This window comes from Etheostoma cragini, chromosome 5 (assembly GCF_013103735.1).
Source record: "Etheostoma cragini isolate CJK2018 chromosome 5, CSU_Ecrag_1.0, whole genome shotgun sequence".
Classification (NCBI taxonomy): Eukaryota; Metazoa; Chordata; class Actinopteri; order Perciformes; family Percidae; genus Etheostoma; species Etheostoma cragini.
In genome coordinates this window covers 17,505,012-17,524,996 of record NC_048411.1, presented here as the reverse complement: position 1 = coordinate 17,524,996, position 19,985 = coordinate 17,505,012, and the positions used below count along the sequence as shown (strand labels likewise).

The window sequence follows — 19,985 nt, the reverse complement described above, 5'->3', positions numbered from 1 at the left end:
TCAAAAAGTGAAAATGGTACTTAAGCGCCCTGAAGACTTGGCGTGAAACCGGGGAAATGTGCTCGTGAAATGTTTTTCCACAGGCCACCTCCAGGGTTGCTTTCCCATCTGTTTGAAAACACAAAAGTGTCTCAATCCAAATTGGTGATTTCTAAATACAATTTTAGGTGCATTGGAGAGGGTAACATATGGCAAATCAATTAGACAACTAATTCTTAAAACAAAAACATGGCAAGTTCATTTGCAAATCAACAGCAGCGTTATGTTGGCCACTGGAGTTTTGACAACAATTAATCCTCATTTCAGGCAAGGAGAGCCATATTGACACATATTCCCTAATTTGAATATTCAATTATAGTGTAGTTCCTCATCAAATTATAGTAAAACTGGGAACACGGCCTGAAAGATTTACGCAATTACAATGAAGATCAAGAGTCTTATGTTCCCATGAAATCTGCCGGAGTTAAAATCATATTAGTGCGGCAAAGCATACCACGACACTGAGGATTACTTGACAACATGAATTACAGTTCAGCAGGTTTTTTTCTTGCTATGGTGTTCTTTAGGTTGTACCAAGCTGAATACAGACAAGATGTGTCCGTGTTAAAAAAAAATACAGGGGAAAAGGAAAGTATGAGAGACAGTGGGGGACAGACGAGCGGCAGTCAGTGGAGAGGTGAGATGAGGATGAGAGTAATATCACTGAAGAGCCAGAGCTGCGATACAGAGAGCTGAAGGCTCTTGTTTTGACACACATCTAGCCTTTCCCGTGACAACATCTCCACACCTTCCTCTATGTGCCGACAGAGCTGCTTTGTGGGAGCTGCTTTTCTCACCCATCATTATCCTCCTTTAAGATCGGTGTCAGGTGTTTGAAAAGAGGATCTCTGTGAGTTTGGTGGCAAATCACTGAACAGTCTGAGCCCATCAGATCTCGGCTGATCATTCGATCATTCCTGGCACCGCTCCGCATCCCTTTTGCTTGATCTATGCTACTTTTCGCAACTTTTTTTCTGAACACAAGAAAAAAGTAATGAGTAAGATTGAGCTGGGGAATGATTGTTCTCCCACACTTCAGATGGGAGATGTGTCAGGCAACACACTGACAGTTACCGTGTCTCTTTCTCCTCAAGAGTGGCGAAGTGGGAAGTCTTGGTTAACCAGCGAGCAATGAAAGCTGATACAATACTCCTGTAGAGCTGCAGCAAAGCGTGGAGTGTCACGGGTAGAAGACAGTGCTATCCGAAACGTATTGATATGCGTGCCAATTCTGACACTGATGACTCTCTAGGCTTCACGTGTTAAAGAAAAAGCCGACTACAGACGCAATAAGAAAAAAGAAAAAAAGATACTCGGCCTTGACATTTTTATCGCAGTACAGTTTGATTTAAAAAGTGTCTGTGTGTACAATAGCCTATTATTCTAAGAGAAATGTCAAAAACCTTGATTCTGAGTGAAGCGAAAGAAATTGCAATATTAGGACAAGGCTAATTTATGCTAGCAGTCACTGTAGAGGTCAGATATCAGCCTCAGCAATGACAGTTTTATCAGGAGAACAAATGGCAGCGCTGGCCAGGAGAAGGAAGGAGGAAGATACTTTACTGGACACATTAAAAGGGCTGACCGGATGGCGTAGGTTTCCACATTATTAAGTCAGGGGAGCGGCTGATACGGTCGGTCTTGACAGAGAACATGCCAAAGTGGTTGACATCAAGCTGCGCCCATGAATCAAAACAGAACACAGCCTCTGGTTGAGAAGCTTTGGACATACTCGATAAGGAGACATTAAACACACAAGGTTCAAATGCATTTGCAACGTCAGACTGCTTAACAAGCCTGCACCCAAAACAACTCAAGTGGCTCAATATGGTGCGACAGCTTGAGCAAATAAGAAAGAAGTATTTAGGTTTAGTGTTTATCCTTGATCCCTCAGTACTTCGACTGAACTTTCTTGAACTGGGAAAATAACCATTCCTTTACAAAGTCCTATGGTTCCTTTTGGCAGGGTTTAGGTCTAATAGGTCCAGCAAGTTAAATGTAAGACTTTCTAAGGCCTGTTTTACAATGATACCGGCCAAAGCATTAAGGCACAATACAAAACCAGTAGGGCAGATGTGGCCTAGAATTCTTTATTATCATATAACATTTATTTCCAGTACTTCCCGGCAGTATATAACAATAATTCTGTAAAGATATAATTAATTAAATGAATGCAACCTGGAAAAATTGCCGACAATGGTTGGATGGATCAGCCAATAAACAATTATTTGTTTGTGCGCCGATCAATTAGTTGAATGAAAAAAAATTAAGTACATTTTGATGGTCGATTAATAAAAATGTTTCAATAAAAAATTCAGAATTTGCTAGTTTTAGCTTGGAATGGAACTGAGAAACCACAGACCTCCGCCAAGGCCACTACTATGTGTTCATAAGATTTAAGTGGTAATGTGGAAACAACATGGACGCAACAAAGAAGGTGTGTTGTTTTACTGGTCAGAGTGTTTAAACAACATGTTGACAGGTCTTTCCAGTATTTGCATGAAATGAAATATTATCAGGAAGTTACTTTCTGATTATTCTGACATCACATAAATTCAGCACAAACGCCCTATCCTACAACGATAACGCATGTGAAAAATAATTAGTGTATGCGCCCTGTGATTTGGATGCACTCTAAGGAGACGAGGGGGTCTTAAAACACCATCAAGCCAATGCTACACCCTTACACTAAATTTCCTAAATATTAGGCTGGTAGTTTTTCTGGGAACCTGCTGACAGACAAACCAACAACCTGAGCCCAAAAAATGTCCTCCTTGGCAGAGGTATTGGAATATCTTTAAGACGGGCGGACAAAACCAACAAGTTGGTGACGTCAGCTTTGGCAGGACTCTTTGTGGGTGTTTTTTTTACATTTATACACTGAACCAATAATAGATTTATCAAAAAGTCAAATAATAATTAATTCTTAGCCATAATTCTTTAAAGTTCATTTGAGTTTTTGCTAAAAACGACATCTGCCTATTAGGAGACATAGAGCTTCCCAGCAACGGCAGCTGCAGTAGTGACAATAGTTGCTATAGATCTGATAATGCTGACGGAAACTTACAAATAAGGACAGCATAACACCCTCCTATCCATAATACACTGTTGCAACAGTTCCACTTTAGTTTACACGTATGTAACTGAGGTGGCCAACAGAGGCAAATGCACTGCAACTTAATGGAATGCACAAAAATAGACAAAACACAAGAAAATTAAGACAACATCTTCATATATTTGACAACACATTTACGGTTTTTAGCAAACACATTGCAAATACACACAACACAGCCAATGCAAAAAGAAAAGCACACAATCCCCTAAAACAAATGCATCCAGATTACACAACGGAAGTTCTCCAGGCCTCTAGGGGAGCGCTAAGTGCAACAGCTTGACTTTCGACACCAAGGGGAGACAGCACTCTGCCTTTTTATTACCACGTGTTTACAGACACGTCTCTGCTGATTGAGTATCACCTGGGACCTGAGCAAACACCCACCAAACGACAGAAGACATATCACAAACATTGACTTGATATTCACAGTCTATGATCTCAAAGCAGTTACACACTGTTTCCCAACGGTGCACACCGTTCCGTATCTCTCTGTCTCTCTGTCTCTCTCTCCCTCAATCTCTCTCTCTCTCTCTCTCTCTCAGTGGGGTCAAAAATTAATATGCAATATTTGCAGCGTGTTTGCTAAATTCTGCACATGTGTTGTCAAATTAAAAGATGTTTTCTTAATTTGCTTGTGTTTTGTCTATTTGCGTGTGTTTCATGAAGTTGTTTGCCACTGTATGTAACATCTCCCTGATACAGAAAAGATTATTTTGGGGCATTTTAGGCCTTTATTTGGCAGGGCAGTTGAAGACATGATAGGGGAGAAAGAGGGGGAATGACCTGCAGCAAAGGGCCGCGGGTCAGAGTCAAACCGGGGCTCGCTGCATCGAGGAGTGTACCTCTATATACTGTATGTGGGCCCGCTCTACCAACTGTGCTTTCTGTGCGCCCTTGTAAATTAAATCTAACTCTTCTAAGAGTTTCTAAAGAAAAAAGTTGCAGATGCCCTGTGATGCCCAGACAGACAAAACGATACCAAAACAATTCAAATACAACACCTTAGCCTTGATGTGATAACCCTGTGCATTCCATAATGATGCAACACCCTGCAGTTACTGTGTACGGCAGCTCTGCGCCGCTGAATAAAAAAAATAACAACCTGATTTGCGATGTTCGTTTGTGCACAACTCTAACAAGCTTTCTCTGCCTGAGGCAACTTAACATTTGAGAGGGATCACTGCAGCTTTCAAAATTATAAGGGTTATTAAAAATTTACACATTGACTGTATTTAAAACATCTTTTCCACCGACTGTAAAGAGCACTTAAATTTAAGAGGTGCTATTCTCCAAAGGCCATAAAGTTGTTATAGATAGCCTGAAGAAGGCATGGAGGAAAGAGTTTTCTCTTGCTGAATATGAATAAAGTATAGTGGGGTGATACTACCCGGACAGTTACGCTACTAAACTTACTTGAGCAATCAGTGAGTTTTGAAGAGCTGTTTATAAATCACTGTGGCAAACTATCTAATATGTAACTTTGAAAGAAGCTGCAGAAATATGTATAGCTGTACGTATGGTTGTCTAAAGTGCATGTAACTACACAGAGAGGATGCCAGATGAATAATCAAAGAACTGCCGCTGTCTAAATTGCCCACAGTCCTGTCCGAATGTGTCAGTGCATTATGGATGAAAAAACTCCCAAAAGAAGACTCTCTGACTGTGGAATGAATTTTAATGTTAATACAAAAACAGCAGCCTGTGATCTCAGCAGGCATCAGGAGTCGCTTCGAGGTGCAATTTATTCCAACCTCTGAGCCTCACTAACTTGAAAGTGGGCTTCAAAAGAACGGAGGATTACCGGTAAGAGTCGCTAAGGCAAACACATGGGCCTGAGCGCTCATCAGCGCTTCGTCACATCAAAGATTATTGACCATCGATTTCCCCAATATGAACGTTTCGAAAAAACTCTATTTGAAATTGTTTTTTTGAGCCCACGCCTATCCGCTTTATTGTTCTCATCCCACAGAGTGGCCATGTGAACAGAAGTTCTGTTTTAAATATGCCTGCTGGCAACCACCGCTCCGGCCTGTTGTGCCTTTTAAGTGGCTTTTTACTCAGCGCGGCACAGGATGGCAAAGCATAGCACTTAAAGCTGGCAAAACCCATCAGCAGCCCATGCCAAAGCTTCTCTCTCCGCAGCACCGCCACACCAAAAGGACTCTTGATTGTTTATTTACAATTTGCTGTGGAAATCCCCTGTTCTTCATTGCGATAAATAATTGAGCTGTTTGATCTGGACACAGTACAAAGGGTTGCTCTATTCACTCTGATTCCTGAGGCGGAGGAAGCCTGAGCAGCATGAACAGAGTGTGTGTGTGTGGGGGCGGAGACACACACACACACACACACACACACACACACACGCACACACGCACACACACACGCACACACACACGCTTCAGCATGGTGGAGATCTTGGAGCTCTACTCCCTTCCTCTGCAGCTGTCGCTCGCTCATTCTCCAGGCTATATCTCCTCCTCTGTGTCTACACAGTACAACGCTCCTGTCACCGGCAGTCAGAGGGGCGGCCTGCCTCTGCCTCCCGGGACAGCCCACAAATAGCAGGAGTTTAGCCCTCATTGAACTTGTGTTCTTGTTCAGGGGATCCTGTCTAGTTAGCCTGTCTCTCCAGGTTCACCCTCGCTACCTCGTTGTCCGGCCACAACCTTTTACGGCAGATTTCACGGGAGTGATCAATTGCTTGTGTGGTCACTGTCGTACATGTGGTACAGACGCAGAGCATGGGTTCAAGAGCACGGCAGGTGTGAAATCAAAAAGAAAGGAGAGGAGAACATGAAGAGGCACTGCTGAACGTACGACGTTACCTCGCTGTTTTGGGTGGAGGGTCATTGTTAGCTGTACTGGACGTTTCCTGGGATGACTGATGCTGAGAAACATCTCCCATTCGGTACCATAGCCCCATACTGTTTATCTCACTGTGTAAAGATGAAGAGGCACACAGAGAGCGTTTCACTTAGTTTTAAACAGCTAGTCATCCGTCATGCATATACGAAAATGTATCACCAAGTAATGGGGATTGATAGAAGATAAAAAACATCATGAATTAATTTATATCCAGTGCCAAACAGCTCACCCTATGCAGGTGTAGTTAACAAGATGGTACTTGGACTTCGTTGTGATCTGGATGTCATAAACCGCCGTCACAGCAGCCGCACGAGGGCTGATTTTCACACAGAGCCTCTTCTTCCTCATGGCAGTTTCCTCTGATCAGGAACACATGAGGGTGTCAGACAGGAATTTGTATAATATATACTGTACATATTCACAAATCCCACTTATGCTTTGCTATTTATTCATTATCAGTCTCAGAATAAGAGACAAGCTAATATAAGCCTACTTGCTGTGCTTAAAGGGTAATAACTGGACAGCGGAAAGCAACAATATCCACATGCATTATTATAATTTATTTTATTCATTTTAGTAGGACAGAAGCAAGTGAATCCTCCATCAGCTTTAGTACACAACAGGGATTTAAACTGGATATTCTAGATAGAAACTCATACATAATGTCACATGTATACATTAAACATGGATTCACATAAAAGTAATAAAACATGAAATTACAACATAGCCAAACAAAACATAATCTCTTTTCTACATTGTGGCAAAACAAAAAAAAACTACAACCACATTGCCATGATTCCCTATATTGCATCTGTGCCTCGCTCATTTATTTCCCCTGCAACACTAGAAAGTGCAGTGTAAATGCAATGATAATAAAAATAATAAACAAGCTGTCCTCTCTCCCCACACCAAAAATATTATTACATTTCCAAGGCATGGATAGTGAGGGGGAAATACATGGCACTCAAAAAGCACTAAAGCATTGGGGAATGCATTTCATTAATATTAGATAACCCCCATCCACTCGTCCTCTCCCCAAATAAATACATAAATAAATAAGCCCCTCATAAAGAAAAGCACAGCTCCAGCTGAGATAAACAATGACTCATGATTCTCTTCTCTTGTACCTCCAGGGCAAAATGTTTATTTTATTCCCACAGTCTGCCATAAATTAAGATAACCTGCACCCATAAAACATTCACTATCTCAAGCAAAGCTGCCCCCGAGGACCTCCGCATAAGCTGGTCGGAGAGTGAAAAAACAAGAGGAGGAGGGGAGCGAGCCTGTGGTCGGTATTGACGGTTTACTTACTTGTGTCCCATGTTTCTCCCACAGGTGTGAAGCCCTCGGGCAACGCGTCCTTAATGTCAATCAGCTTCATGTCCACAACAACGTCAGGCTCCTAAAAGATAGAGCGCAGGCAGGAAATGTAGAGTCGCGTATGCAAATTCAACTCCTAAAAAGGACAGAGAGCAACAAAAAAAATAAAAAAAATAATAAAAATGGTTTGCCATTTTTTGGAGTGCTCAGGAATGAAAATGTAGTGATAATAGACTCAATGATTTACTAAAAGCTCGGGAAGTCTCTAAAGAGAAGGGTTGACAAAATAGCTGAAGTAATTACTCTCTAATAGCTATCCTTTTTTCTTTTTTTTGAGGTGAGAGAATGCATCTGTGAACTTGTAATCATTCTCAACCTTTTGGCGAGAAGCGGCGGGATGATGGGAGACAGAGCAGGCAGTCTAATCAACAGAATGGGACTGGTTAAAAACAATCAGGGACTGTGTAGTTGACATTTTCAAGCATGAGTCTTCCCTGCCTTCCATTACATTTTCATTTTTTGCCATAATAAATTGCAATAATACACAACGGCAGTAGAGAGTGGGGCGAGCCAGGCGTGACTTGATGCTTCCGAAAAGACTGGATTTCACTGCTACTGTTGCCCAACAGTCATTACCATTAGATACATTTTTTATTCATAGTTTTTTATACTAACTTAAGGAGGAATATGGACGAATGTTATTACTATGCATGGAACCTTTTTTTTGTATTTCCCCCCTTTTTCCTGGAGAGATTTCTCCCATCAGGGCCTGACAGAGGGGGCTCTCTACCTCCAACCTAGAGTATGACAAATCACAAACTATTTACTTCCCCCCACATAATTCAGGGGCTAATTTTACAGAATCTGTTTTTGTCATAGACAATTACAGTGGGAGCTCCATTGAGTGGCAGACAAAATAGCCTTTGTTGATGGCTCTGTCATGTTTCGTTTGTGTCAAAGTCTTTAAAACAATGTGGACACACATTTTAAGATAATATACAGGAACTAGGGGAAGGCTATTTGCATGCTATATCCTGGACTGAGGACCAGATTGAGCTCAGGCACTAGGCAGCCTCTGTTAAGTTGCCTGGCTTTTAGAGGACATACTGTAAACTAAATTAAAAAAAAATATACAGAGAATAATAATGATTTTTTTAAGTCCTAAAATTGAAGCTGATGGAAAATGATAACAAAAATGCAGTCTTTGTTTACACTTTCTGCATTATCTACTTGCAACCAATGTAAACAACTGACTAGACAGCCAATAGTACACTGTATGAGCCGAGGTTAGACAGGTAGGTGTATTTATGGCCACGCAGCAGTTGACAGCCATGCAACAACGCATCAGCTGTAGGCTGCAGGCAGGAGATGAGTCCAAAAATGACCCAAGAGCATTAATGAGAAACATTCAAAGATCATTTCAGCCACAGATGAGTCAATTAGGGAGCTCTATACATAGCACAATCATTCCAAAAGTGCTTTTTGTTAAGTTGTTTTGTTCATAAAAAGAAGGCACACTGTTGATTGAATAAATTGGAATAATTAAAACACAACTCTTTGTTATTTCATGAATAAACATAAATAATATCCTCAGGAGGAAGTACAACATGAAAAAAATATCTCACCGAGGTACTATTCATCTGGAATATGCATGCAAATCCATTATATGTAAAAGTTCAAAACTGCACTGCTAATGCTGGCCTTTTTAAATTGGACTTTCACTGATCAAAGTGCAAAGTGCATTAAGATATTCTGGCAGCAGAAAACAGAGCAACTAAGAATACTGCGGATGAGGTGCAGAATGCATAGGGGACAGGGAGAAGTTTGCATTCACACTTACAGTTTTTCTGGTGAAACAGAGGTAGCGAGTGACCTTGGATTTGAATAAGCCGTCCTTCCACAGGTCGGCATCACAGCCATCTGTTGTTTGTGCAACCTACGTGAAAGAAGAAGAAAAAAAAAACAAGGAGAGAAAAAAACATGCAGGAGGTGGGATAAAGTTAATGTATGTATGCCATGAGCGTGTTGCTTTTGCCTCTTCCCTTGCATACTAGCCTTAATTAACACTTGCCTACACTAGCGCTCCATCTCATTAGTGCTCTGCGTGGGTAAAGAAGTCTTAGCCTCCAAAAAGGTGGCTAAAAATATCATCCCTCGGGACCAGGCTGATTAAAGATGCCCTGACAAGGAACTGCTCTAACAAGGAAAACCAAACTTCAATGTGCTTTCGTCGGAAAGTAGGGATTTTATTTGGGATAAATACATTTTTTAAACCTACCGTATCACCCCTTGAGCAACAAATAGGTAAACGGAGAACAGTGCAGATGCATCTTTAATATTTTTTTTGCCCTACTCCCTGTGTGTATTCTTTCTGTGATTTAATGAGACAGGTCTTCTAAAAAATAAATTGCTGAGGATTCAAAGCCATTTCATGTGTTTGCCTAAATAAGTTAAAATCCTGAGAGCTGAGCAGCTTGTCCTTGTACAATAAGCCCTTTCATAGTAATAGGCTCTTTCATGTGAATGATCAGTGGAGTCAGTAAAAAAAAAATTTGATTGTAGTATTGACAGTATGTAGGAACCACTAGTCAAGCTCAAGGTCCCACACCACATTGCTATGTAAATGTAGGTATGCAGAGCAGAATGCATCAAGAAAAGAATAACCTGCACACTGCATTGCCCAGACTCTTCCATCGTTCCGGCAAATACGTTCAGCTGAAGCACGGTGTTCCAATGGCTAGCATGTGAGAATCACCTAAATAACTGCCAGAGTTATTTTCTGAAGGTATCCTTTACAAAGAAGAGTCAATCTAATGAGGTTCATTCAAATGAAGAAGTCATAGATCTCTGCACCCTCCCACACACATTACCCCCTTGACAATAATGATGAATGACCTCTGTGACTGGGTGGGGGTGGGATCATGGCACAGGGAGATTCATGAAAAACCACCAGTGACTAGCTGGGATGAGAGCAGAGACTAAAGTGGGGAACAAAGATAGATAGTGGGAGGAGAGAGAGAGCAAGAAAGAGCAGAGGATGAGCGGAGAGAGGGATTGCTGGCCGTCTCCAACAGCAGCTCCATGAAAGGTCCCAGGAGGAGCCTATACATCACCAGCCTCCCTCTTCTTTACAAGACAACCCGTCTTGGCCGCTTTTTCCAGGTCAGTAGCCAGCGCATCCTGTCAGCGTAAACAAAGGGCTCGCTTTGTGAAACCCAAAGTCAAGTTCAGGAGTAACGAGGGCACGGTCCTCCTCAGGAGGCACCTCAGGCATCATCCTGCCACAGCCGCCGGCAGCAAGGATGCGACGCAGCTTGAATGTGAAACGCCAACTGCTGAGCCACGGCAGAAGAAAGCATGTGTAAAGTTACAATGGTTCCTCTCTGATACTTTCAAGTTTGGCATGTGGCTCCATCATTACACAGACTTCAATGAGGAGAATGCAACATGTCTGATAACAAACGTTGCAGCTCTGATATTGAAATGTGGTTGTAAGATTTGATTTAGAATGCTATGACAGATTTAACTGACACTTCCTAAAATCTAAAGCTCACAGTGATCTAAAAGCCCACTGAAGAAACAAGTCTTTGGGGGGTGCTGAATACTCCTATGAAGGATCTCCGGAGACAGACACCACCACCACAGTTGCTATGAAGCACTGAGAAGCACAGCTGTGACTAAAAAAGGATATCAAGGTATAGAATCAAACCACTGGGGAGTAAAGCCAGGTGGAGAAGACCTAAGAAGGGTACTGGTCTCTTTAAAAAACAGAAACACTGACGAGAGAAACTGTTTTGTATGTCCCTGATGAAAAATAAGAAAGAAAATGATTTCTCTCAGCTGGAAATAGTTACAGTGACTACTGACTAGAACTAAAGCAGCAGTGACTGAAAACAAACAGGCTTTCAGTAATATTTTGACATTTTGGGAAATGTTCTTATCAGTCTACTTGCTGAGATATATATGGGAAGAATAATATAACTAACTTTAGAACTGAGGGGTTGCTAGCTTAGCTTAGCTTAGCTTAGCTAAAGAATGGAAACAGCTTGTCTCTCTCTAAAGTTGATAATTATGGCTACCAGTTACTTTCAGGCTCACTTATTAACACATATCTATTTTTTTAGACAAAACCATACTGAAAAAGCAACAATTTATGGTTTTTAGAGGGACTCACACACTGTAAGTGTTTCTTGGCGAACAATCATTTGTCTCTGCTGATTGTCTGACAACCACACAATGACGACAAGACATTTTTACATTTTGAGTTGATATACGAACCGATAAAATGCGATACAGCATGTTAGTTAGTGAGCTTTGGAGGGACTGCTATGCATATTTGAGTTTTAGACGTTTTTTTTTTTTGACAGAGCTAGGGTAGCTGCCCCCCCCCCCCCCCCTTTACTCTTCACGCTTAGCTAAGCGCTTTGAAGTCCTAGCTTGGGACTTAGTGTAGGCCTACAGACATGAGTTGTGTCTATCTTTTCTTTTATCTTTTGACAAGAAAGCAAATGAGCTTAAGTCAAACTATACCTCTAAAGTACAGATTTACAATAAATAATCAGCTATTGGGTTTATAAGCCTGGACTAATCATGAGCTAGTACTGGAATTCTACAAATAAACTTACATTTAAGTAATAACTTTACGGGCCTACCATGTCAAATGCGTGAATCTGAAATACACACAGATTTTCAACCCTTACACAGAGTGCGCATGTGCACAAGTCTACTCGTGGTGTTTGATGTTGGGTGGCTGCTAGTGCTTCAGCACGGCTCCTGATCCCAGAGGAACGGTGTTTGATCTGGGCCTGTGCTCTCTTGTGTTGAAACAACCTGCTCAAGTTCAGAGATGTGAGCCTATCGTATCAGAGAGCAAAAGAGTTAATCAGCCCTTTGATCTGCTGTAAGTATGGTAATGTATGGTAAGTATGGTAAGCACTCAGTGTTAAGGAGGATTTCTAAAATAAGTCTAGTATGAAAGGAGAAAATAAAATCAATACAACATAATATCCTGAGAATTCCCCCTTCTCAATGCTGCATTAGCACACTGATGCTGAGTGTTGATATTTTTGTTTATTTCAAGTCTGGAGATGAAAGAATCGCATATTGATGTTCAAAGATGTTCTTGAAGATGGGACAAACACATTTCAAATAGTTCTTTAGAGCCAGAGAGGCCTTGAATTTTATCTTGGAGCCTAACTTGAACTAGATTTTTTTTCATTGATATGATTTTGATATATTAGTACTTCGAGGGATATGTTTTCTTTTTAAAAATGAAAACTAACCCAAACTAAAAGATATAACTGAATGTCGTTGTATCAAATATAGGCTTTAAGCTATCTGGAGACTAACCCTGTTTTGTCACACACGCAGGAAGCAAGGAGTCTACAGCCATGCCAATGTCTCTGCGAGGCTGCACTTTGAGCTAAATGCTAATATCACCATGCTAACATGCTCACAATCACAATGATAAATTGTTGATTTTTAGCCGGTTTGACGTTTACTATGTAGTTTAGCATGCTAACAATCGCTAATTAGCACTACAGCTGAGGCTGATGGGAATGTCAATCGTTCTTTAAGGTGTTAAGATGTTCTTTTCCTATCCACGTCGAGGGTCTAAGGACAGAGGGTGTTGCATGGTACATATTGTAAAGCCTCAACCTCATGGTGGCACTAGAGGAGGAAGAAGGTCAATTTATAATAAAGTTGTGAAAATATTCCACAACTGTAAATAAATTTACGTCTAGATATAAAACTGCCTAACTGACATCAACACAACAACACCACTGGCATGAAAAAAATATCACTATAATACAATAAACTACTGGGTTGAAACACTGCTTCTTGCATTTGAAATTGTTTTAGCTATTTTCACCAACAGCAGTATGGGTATTATTAACAGTGTGCCTGTAATTTTCAGATGTAGGCTTGTTTGCACCATGCAATGTGCACTAGTCATCTTTTTGTGGCAATGTGTCAGGTTGAATTCATAATGTAAATCATGATAAAAAAAAACTAATTAATCTAATTAATTAAGTGACAACAGGTGAAACAAAGATGACGTTTTATTATTTGCAGTAACCTTTAACATGTCAACAATTCATTATCTTAAGAACAATCTATTTTTCAATTTCAAATCGCTGCTGTAGTGCCTCAGGGGTTGGGAAAAAAGTATTAACAATTTGCTGAGCATCTTCCAGAGATGAACCAGTGCCATTAACAGTCAGCAACTAGCTTTTAGCCCTAAAGAACATGCACAATAGTTGCACATCAGCTGAACTGTATTGGCGCACTGGAGCAGCAGAGGAGGAAGTCTGATAGGGGTTTCTCTACCTTGTGGTGTGTATGCAGTTTCCCTGCCAGTGGCTCCTTTCTGATGCCAACCCACCATCATCTGCCAGAGATTAGAACAAGCTGGGTGTGTAGGGTGGAGCAGGAAGGGATAAAAAAAACTGGGTGAGGAGGGAGGGTTTGGGGGTGCAGGGTGAAGGAAAGAAGAAGAAGTCTGAAAGGAAGCGAGAGAGTGAGGAAGAAAAATCTGCCCTGGAGCTTGTTTTGTGATTTGTTTAACTCATAAAATCTATTCTGTTTTAAACCCCCTCCAACTCTTTCACAACCAAAGGTTCATATAAAGCAGCCAATCCGGCTGCACTACATCCATACGCATATCTTGTGGTACTTGGATATAAGGTACACTTAAATGGGGGTACATTTAAAGGACTGTGGTGGGCATCAACCAAACATTATTAAATCTTTGCCTCTGGTTTGTCTGTTGTACTGGTTGCAACCAGCAACAATGTCAGGAAGGGAATGTTCCTAATCATCAAAGTAAACTTCATGAATAAGTCATCTAACAGCTCTAACAAAAAACACCCTGGAAGGCTGCCAACATCCTGGTTTGAAGTTATGCTATACAATCAGTTACAACAACTACTACAGGCACAGAGCAAAAACAAAATCTTACCAAAATAAAAGAATTATATTTCCGCATAGACTTTTGTTGAAAGACATTTCGGCCCTGTGACAATGCTGGCATAACCTTTATAATATAATACATATTTCACCTACTTTTTTATTTTACCTGTGTGCGAAAGAGATACAAACAACTTTATAGGCTTAATCCAAGCGGATTAAATCAAACCATGTGTTTCAAGTTCAAAATGATTACTTACAACATAGTAGCCATCAGGGGCCTTGATGGGTGTAGTGATTACTCCAACTGCAGAGATTGGGTCTGCAGGCATCTGGTTGCTCACTTCAGACATGTCAATGCTGTGTAAGAAATAAACAGAATTTTGGCATTCAACCTGCGAAAACATACTGCAATGATCCATAGTGTCTTTTCCTCCAAGGAAAGGAACTTTAGATACATCATGATATTCAGTGCATATACATATTGAAAGAATTGTCTTAAAAACAACAACATTGGGACATTCAGTCCAGTCGAAAAGAGGAAGTATTTTGAATGAGAAAACTTTGAAATAAATCTGCAAAACTAAATAAGGATTGCACCCTTCAGGGTCATTAAATGGAGAACGGACAAGGTTTTTCTTGGCTAAAATGACCACATTATTGACTTCTTGATGAGGCTTATTAGGATCTAGAAGAAAAAGTGGCCCCTTAATCCAGGATCAAATGACAAGTGAGACCAATGACAAAAACAGCATTTGGAGACCACCCAGTGACTTCACCAAATCACAAATTAGGGGGAGTGATCACATATTTTCAAGGAAGTCCCAATCAATTGCTATCTATTCCTGTCCAAGGGAATTTTACCCTAATGGGTATGCAAGCCTTTTACAGGGTAAGTGGCTTTGCAATGGTTCCCTTATGCAATTTTATTAGATTAGCCTTAAAGCATTCTTGTACTAACTGACAAAGTTGTTGCATTCAATCTTGATGTTTACAAAATCTATTGCAATTAAGCAGATCAAATTAGGGGATTTACTCCAGAAACAACTGTCTCTTTAACAAATGTTAGATAGCCCTACTTATTCAAATGAAACAGGATAGCAAATTAGCTAATAGAATGAAGGATCTCTTTGTAACATTAATTTGTTCAAAATGAGCTTTGTTTTCCAGCACGACGTCAAGGGACTTAGAGACTCATCCAGGCAGACCCAAGAAAAATCCATCCAAACTTATTTTAAGCTCCAAAGTAAAACTGTGTATTCCCACATGGTATACAAACTTGAATGGCGTGTCTGTAATATTCATTACTGGAACATGGAACAATATATAACATCACAATTCCAAAAATGTTTTTTACACCTGTAAAAAATTTCATTTAAAAAATGTATTTCACATGCATAAAAAACACTGTAACAACATGGAACTTTAATGTTAACAATGGCATTGTTGTCTAAGTGTAAATGTTTTCAGCAAAAACTTCACAAAATAAACAAACAACACTTCAGGCAGGGGCGCATTCATTTGCTTTTATTATCTCAGTTGCAATCACTCACTCTATCTCCCTCACCGCTACAGTTCCTCCCACTTCAGCAGTATCAGCTGTCAGCGTAGGAAACCATATGCAATGGCTCGGGCTATGAGTGTAGACGCGGAAATACTCATTATAGGATGCGGAATATCAGGTACAGCAGCGGCACACCGACTCACTAACGGATCATGTATGGGTTCCTTGAAGTGACTGCAAGAAGTGAAGGAAGACTTAAAACCGGGAAATTAAGTGAGCTAACTATATAGTTTTACACCTACATATACACACACTAAATTTTTTCTTTTAGTAGGTTGAATCATAAGAATTCACTGTAAATTTTGCAACAATTCAATACCTTGAGCGCAGAAAGTTCTGCATTAACATTGCCTCTAATCCATAGAGCAGGCTGAGAGATTCGACAGGAGCATGGAGAAGTAACTTAGGCAATTATAATATGATGTATTAGTTAGCCTACAACATTTTATTTTCTTACAAGCCAATTTAGTGTGGAATTCCCCACGAAAATAGATGTTGCCGATCCAAATGTTTGTTCTTTCTTAACTAAGACCTTCCCTATCTGTAAATACCTGATAATTAGAAGAAATGAATGCAAATCTCATTCCTCTTCAATACCTATACAATAGCCTAATCCTGTTCTTTTCTACAACCATACCATCTGCAGGTGATAATATTGTTGAGATAGGGGCAAACTTTATCCATAGCCTTGCATATGAGAACCCTGTGTTTAGTCTGGCCCTTAAGTACGGGCTACTGGATCCAGAGGCCCTGAGCCCAGAGAACCAGTCCGTGGATATCGTAGGATGCCTCTGGGTTATGGCCAATTACTTCAGCAGTTCAGGTCCCCAGATGTTTTAAAAATGATATGACCACTCTCAAAATAATATGAACAATATGAAAATAATATTAAAGGGAACCGTAGGGAATTAAACTCTGTGACAAATCAAGTAAACGCAGGATTTTCACAATGATGGGGTTTGTTTTATTCAGTGGTAATTTTAGAAAGCTGGCCTACATATTGCGTGCTTAAAAGGTATGCCTACTCAAATTTCAAATTTCATGGCAAGTTTGTATTTATTAAGAGCATACTGTTGTTTGAACTTGCCCTATTTTAACAAGGATTTCTATATCTAAAGATGTGACTTTTTTAGTTCACTACATTGTAGATCACCCAGAAGCTTTTTAATCCAACATTGAATTAGAGTGTCTTTGCAAAATAAAAATAAAAACATTATGAATCCAAAAATTAACTCACGCAATCTTCCCTTTGCTCCACAGACTTTTTACCCAGCATCCCACTGTGTGTTTAGCTTTGTAGCTAACTTTAACATGTTTAGCTTTACAAGGAGTTCTCCAGTGCATTGTAGCCCTTCCACACCCTTGGTAACCTGGCCTGAAACGTCAGGGGGTTTTGGGAGACTTTGCACAATAACTCCTTAGCTGGAAATCCGAGACTGAACAGATTTTTACTGTATTTAGTCATCTTTCTGTGTAAAAAACAATCTAGTGGGTGCCATCTTGGTGCCGTTTTGACTAACAGCTATGTTGACCAATCACATGAAGAAGGAAAGAGCATTGCTCAGCAAATAGAGATCCCAAGAAGGAGAGCCTTGTTTTTTCTGTATTTGTGTGTATTGGAAGGTCCTGGCAGAGGTCCTAGCAGATAGATAAAGAGACGCCAGCATGAAGCCTGGAAGTTGAAACAAGGGTGATTTGATATCAAATAGCTGACAGAAAATGCCACTTTTTGGATGAAAGCTTATGTTTTTTGTTGTTTTTTTCCCCTGATTGTCAAGACTTAGGATAACAATATTCAAAAGCCAAAAGTCTTTACGTTAACGTAGACTAACAGTGTTCCTTAGGCAACACTCAGCGCACCTAAGCAAGCACTGCTTTATTTTCATTAATTTTTTTTAAACAATTTTGTGGAGCATTTTAGCCTTTATTAGACATGACAGGTGTAGAAAGGAAAGGGGGGAGAGAGGGGGAAGGCTTGCAGAAAATGGCCACAGGCCTGACATGAAACTTGACCCACTGCGTCAAACACTGAGCCTCTGCATTAGAATGCTGATCAGGCTGCATTTTCTGTCCAAGCCCGGTCCACATCCGACAGAGCAGTAACCGAACCCAACAAGCATTATGACGTTTATGTCCCGTCATGCTCAGTACGGGTATCCGCACTCTACTCATCATATGGGCGCCTGCTCTAACAGGTGAGCTGTGCAGGCGCCCACACTGCTTTTCATGTTTGTGTGCTCCTTATCCAAGAGACCATCCAGTGATTGGTCTTCCCTTTGATTGATGTCTTTTGGACCAATACACTGTAAACCCAAATTTTGTGGTAATTAAACTTTTTAGTGGTCATTACTTATTCTTTCATGTTTAGTTAAAACTATGTCATAAAAAAAAAAAAACGTTTAATTTCTATTATATTAAAACAAAAGTAAGTCATGTTACCGGATTTTTTTTAAAGTAAGGACTACCAATGTAAACTTGATTTGTCTACTGCATCAATTTACCAATCTGTGATTATACAACTTGACGTGGTAAGTTTCACCTTGTGTAAAAAAAATTCTAGTAAAGTCAACTAACCCTAACAAGTAATTTTTGATAAAAATGGGGAAAAGTAACGCTGCCTTCAACGTGTAAGCCCAAAGTCACATCGCTATTTCGTACAGGCCACCAATAGTGTTCCGTAGAGAGCGCATCCAAGTCTCAAATTGTTTCATCTGTTACAGAATGAAAATGTATAAAATATTAAAACTAGTTTAACTAACTTTGACTTTTTGGACCTTTAACACAATAAAACTGCTCTAAAATCATCAGTGTGTGCAGAATACCATACAAACAGCATCCAACAGACTTGCTGCTGCAATGAGAGAGCGCTGCACTCACTGGATTCACACAGGAGCAAATGCTGTGGGTGTTTCGTTGGTGGTAGGGGAAAAATTAAGTAGTATATTAAGTATACTACATATTTATCCATGACCTGAAAGTATTTATTTAGTGATTAGAGGTAAAAGTGTACGCAACATCTTTAGTCTACATCAGAGATGTTTTGGACTTAGCCCAGAACCATTAGCGCCGCCGGCGGTTATGGAGACGTATTACGTCTTGCCCACGCGCACAATATAAGCTCAAGTCGGTGTTGCTTCGGTGTGTTTTGAGGTACTTTTTTGACTGACTCAGGGAGAAGGGAGCCGACTGATAAGTCTGAGCCTTTTCTGCCAATGGTTGGCCGTCAGGTTGGTGTGTCAGAGCCTTTAAACGCTTCATTTCCTGCATGCTGGTGAATTTTTATGCACCTATTTCTACCTTTTCCGGCATCAATTCATGCTGGAAATACCTTTATTTATGTAAAGAGAAACATAGGTGACAATTCAATAAATAAAAGCATGATGGAATACAATGCAGTAAAGCTCTCAGGCATTGTATTTTTTTTCAACTGTTCATTCATCTGTAGCTTAACTTTTCTCATTTAATGTTATCTCTGCTAACACACATGTAGGCATAATCTACACCTTCCTCTTCTTTTGCTTCTTTTGTTGATGAAGTAACCTTTTTTAAATGTGCATGTGGCATTTATTCATGTGAATGATACATTCATTTATTTTCACGAATTGATCAACCTGGACTGTAATATTTTGTGTGTGTTTCAGTAAGCGTTTTGCTCATGTTCCAACATTCTGTACATGCAAAAGACATTGCAGGTTAGCTAGTCGTGACGTGACGTTACGACTGTGATAACGTTACATGTTCCACCCTAGGTCCACATGACTCACGGCACCTTAATACAGTGTATTTTGCTTTAGAAATGTATGTTTTAATTATATAGACTAAATTAATAGTAATTAATGTAACCCTACAAGAAACTTCCTGTGCCGTAATGAAATGAAACTAAATCCACACACCACAATAGTTCTCGTTTGGTTTTTGTTTACCTGGTAAAAGCGTTGATCTCCTGAGCGCTGTGCAGCTGCCTTTCAACTTTGGACTTTGCCCTGCGTCACCCTGCCGGAAGCACTGATAATAAAATCCATACTACAAAACCCGTACATTTCTTGATTAAATCTCCTTCTGTCATTTTTTTTTTCTGCAACAAAAACCAACAACCTTTAAACTTCAACGGAACATCATAGCCGTTTTACTTAGGCTTGATTATTGCAGAGTTCAACACTTTACTGTGGC

General features: G+C 40.1%; 1 protein-coding gene across 4 annotated transcripts in view; it reads right to left on the bottom strand.

Moving 5' to 3' along the window:
• Positions 1-19,841, bottom strand: part of mvb12bb (multivesicular body subunit 12Bb) — a 38,555-nt gene extending 18,714 nt beyond the window's left edge. For all 4 annotated transcript variants that reach the window (XM_034872094.1, XM_034872095.1, XM_034872096.1 and 1 more), the window contains exons 1-6: positions 19,739-19,841; positions 14,512-14,611; positions 9,183-9,278; positions 7,334-7,424; positions 6,252-6,381; positions 5,983-6,093 (exon numbers count right to left, since the gene is read on the bottom strand). In XM_034872094.1, coding sequence (XP_034727985.1) covers positions 5,983-6,093; positions 6,252-6,381; positions 7,334-7,424; positions 9,183-9,278; positions 14,512-14,604 — 521 coding nt within the window. In that variant the 5' untranslated portion in view covers positions 14,605-14,611; positions 19,739-19,841. The remainder of the gene's footprint in view (positions 1-5,982; positions 6,094-6,251; positions 6,382-7,333; positions 7,425-9,182; positions 9,279-14,511; positions 14,612-19,738) is intronic.
• Between the last annotated feature and the right edge of the window lie 144 nt (positions 19,842-19,985).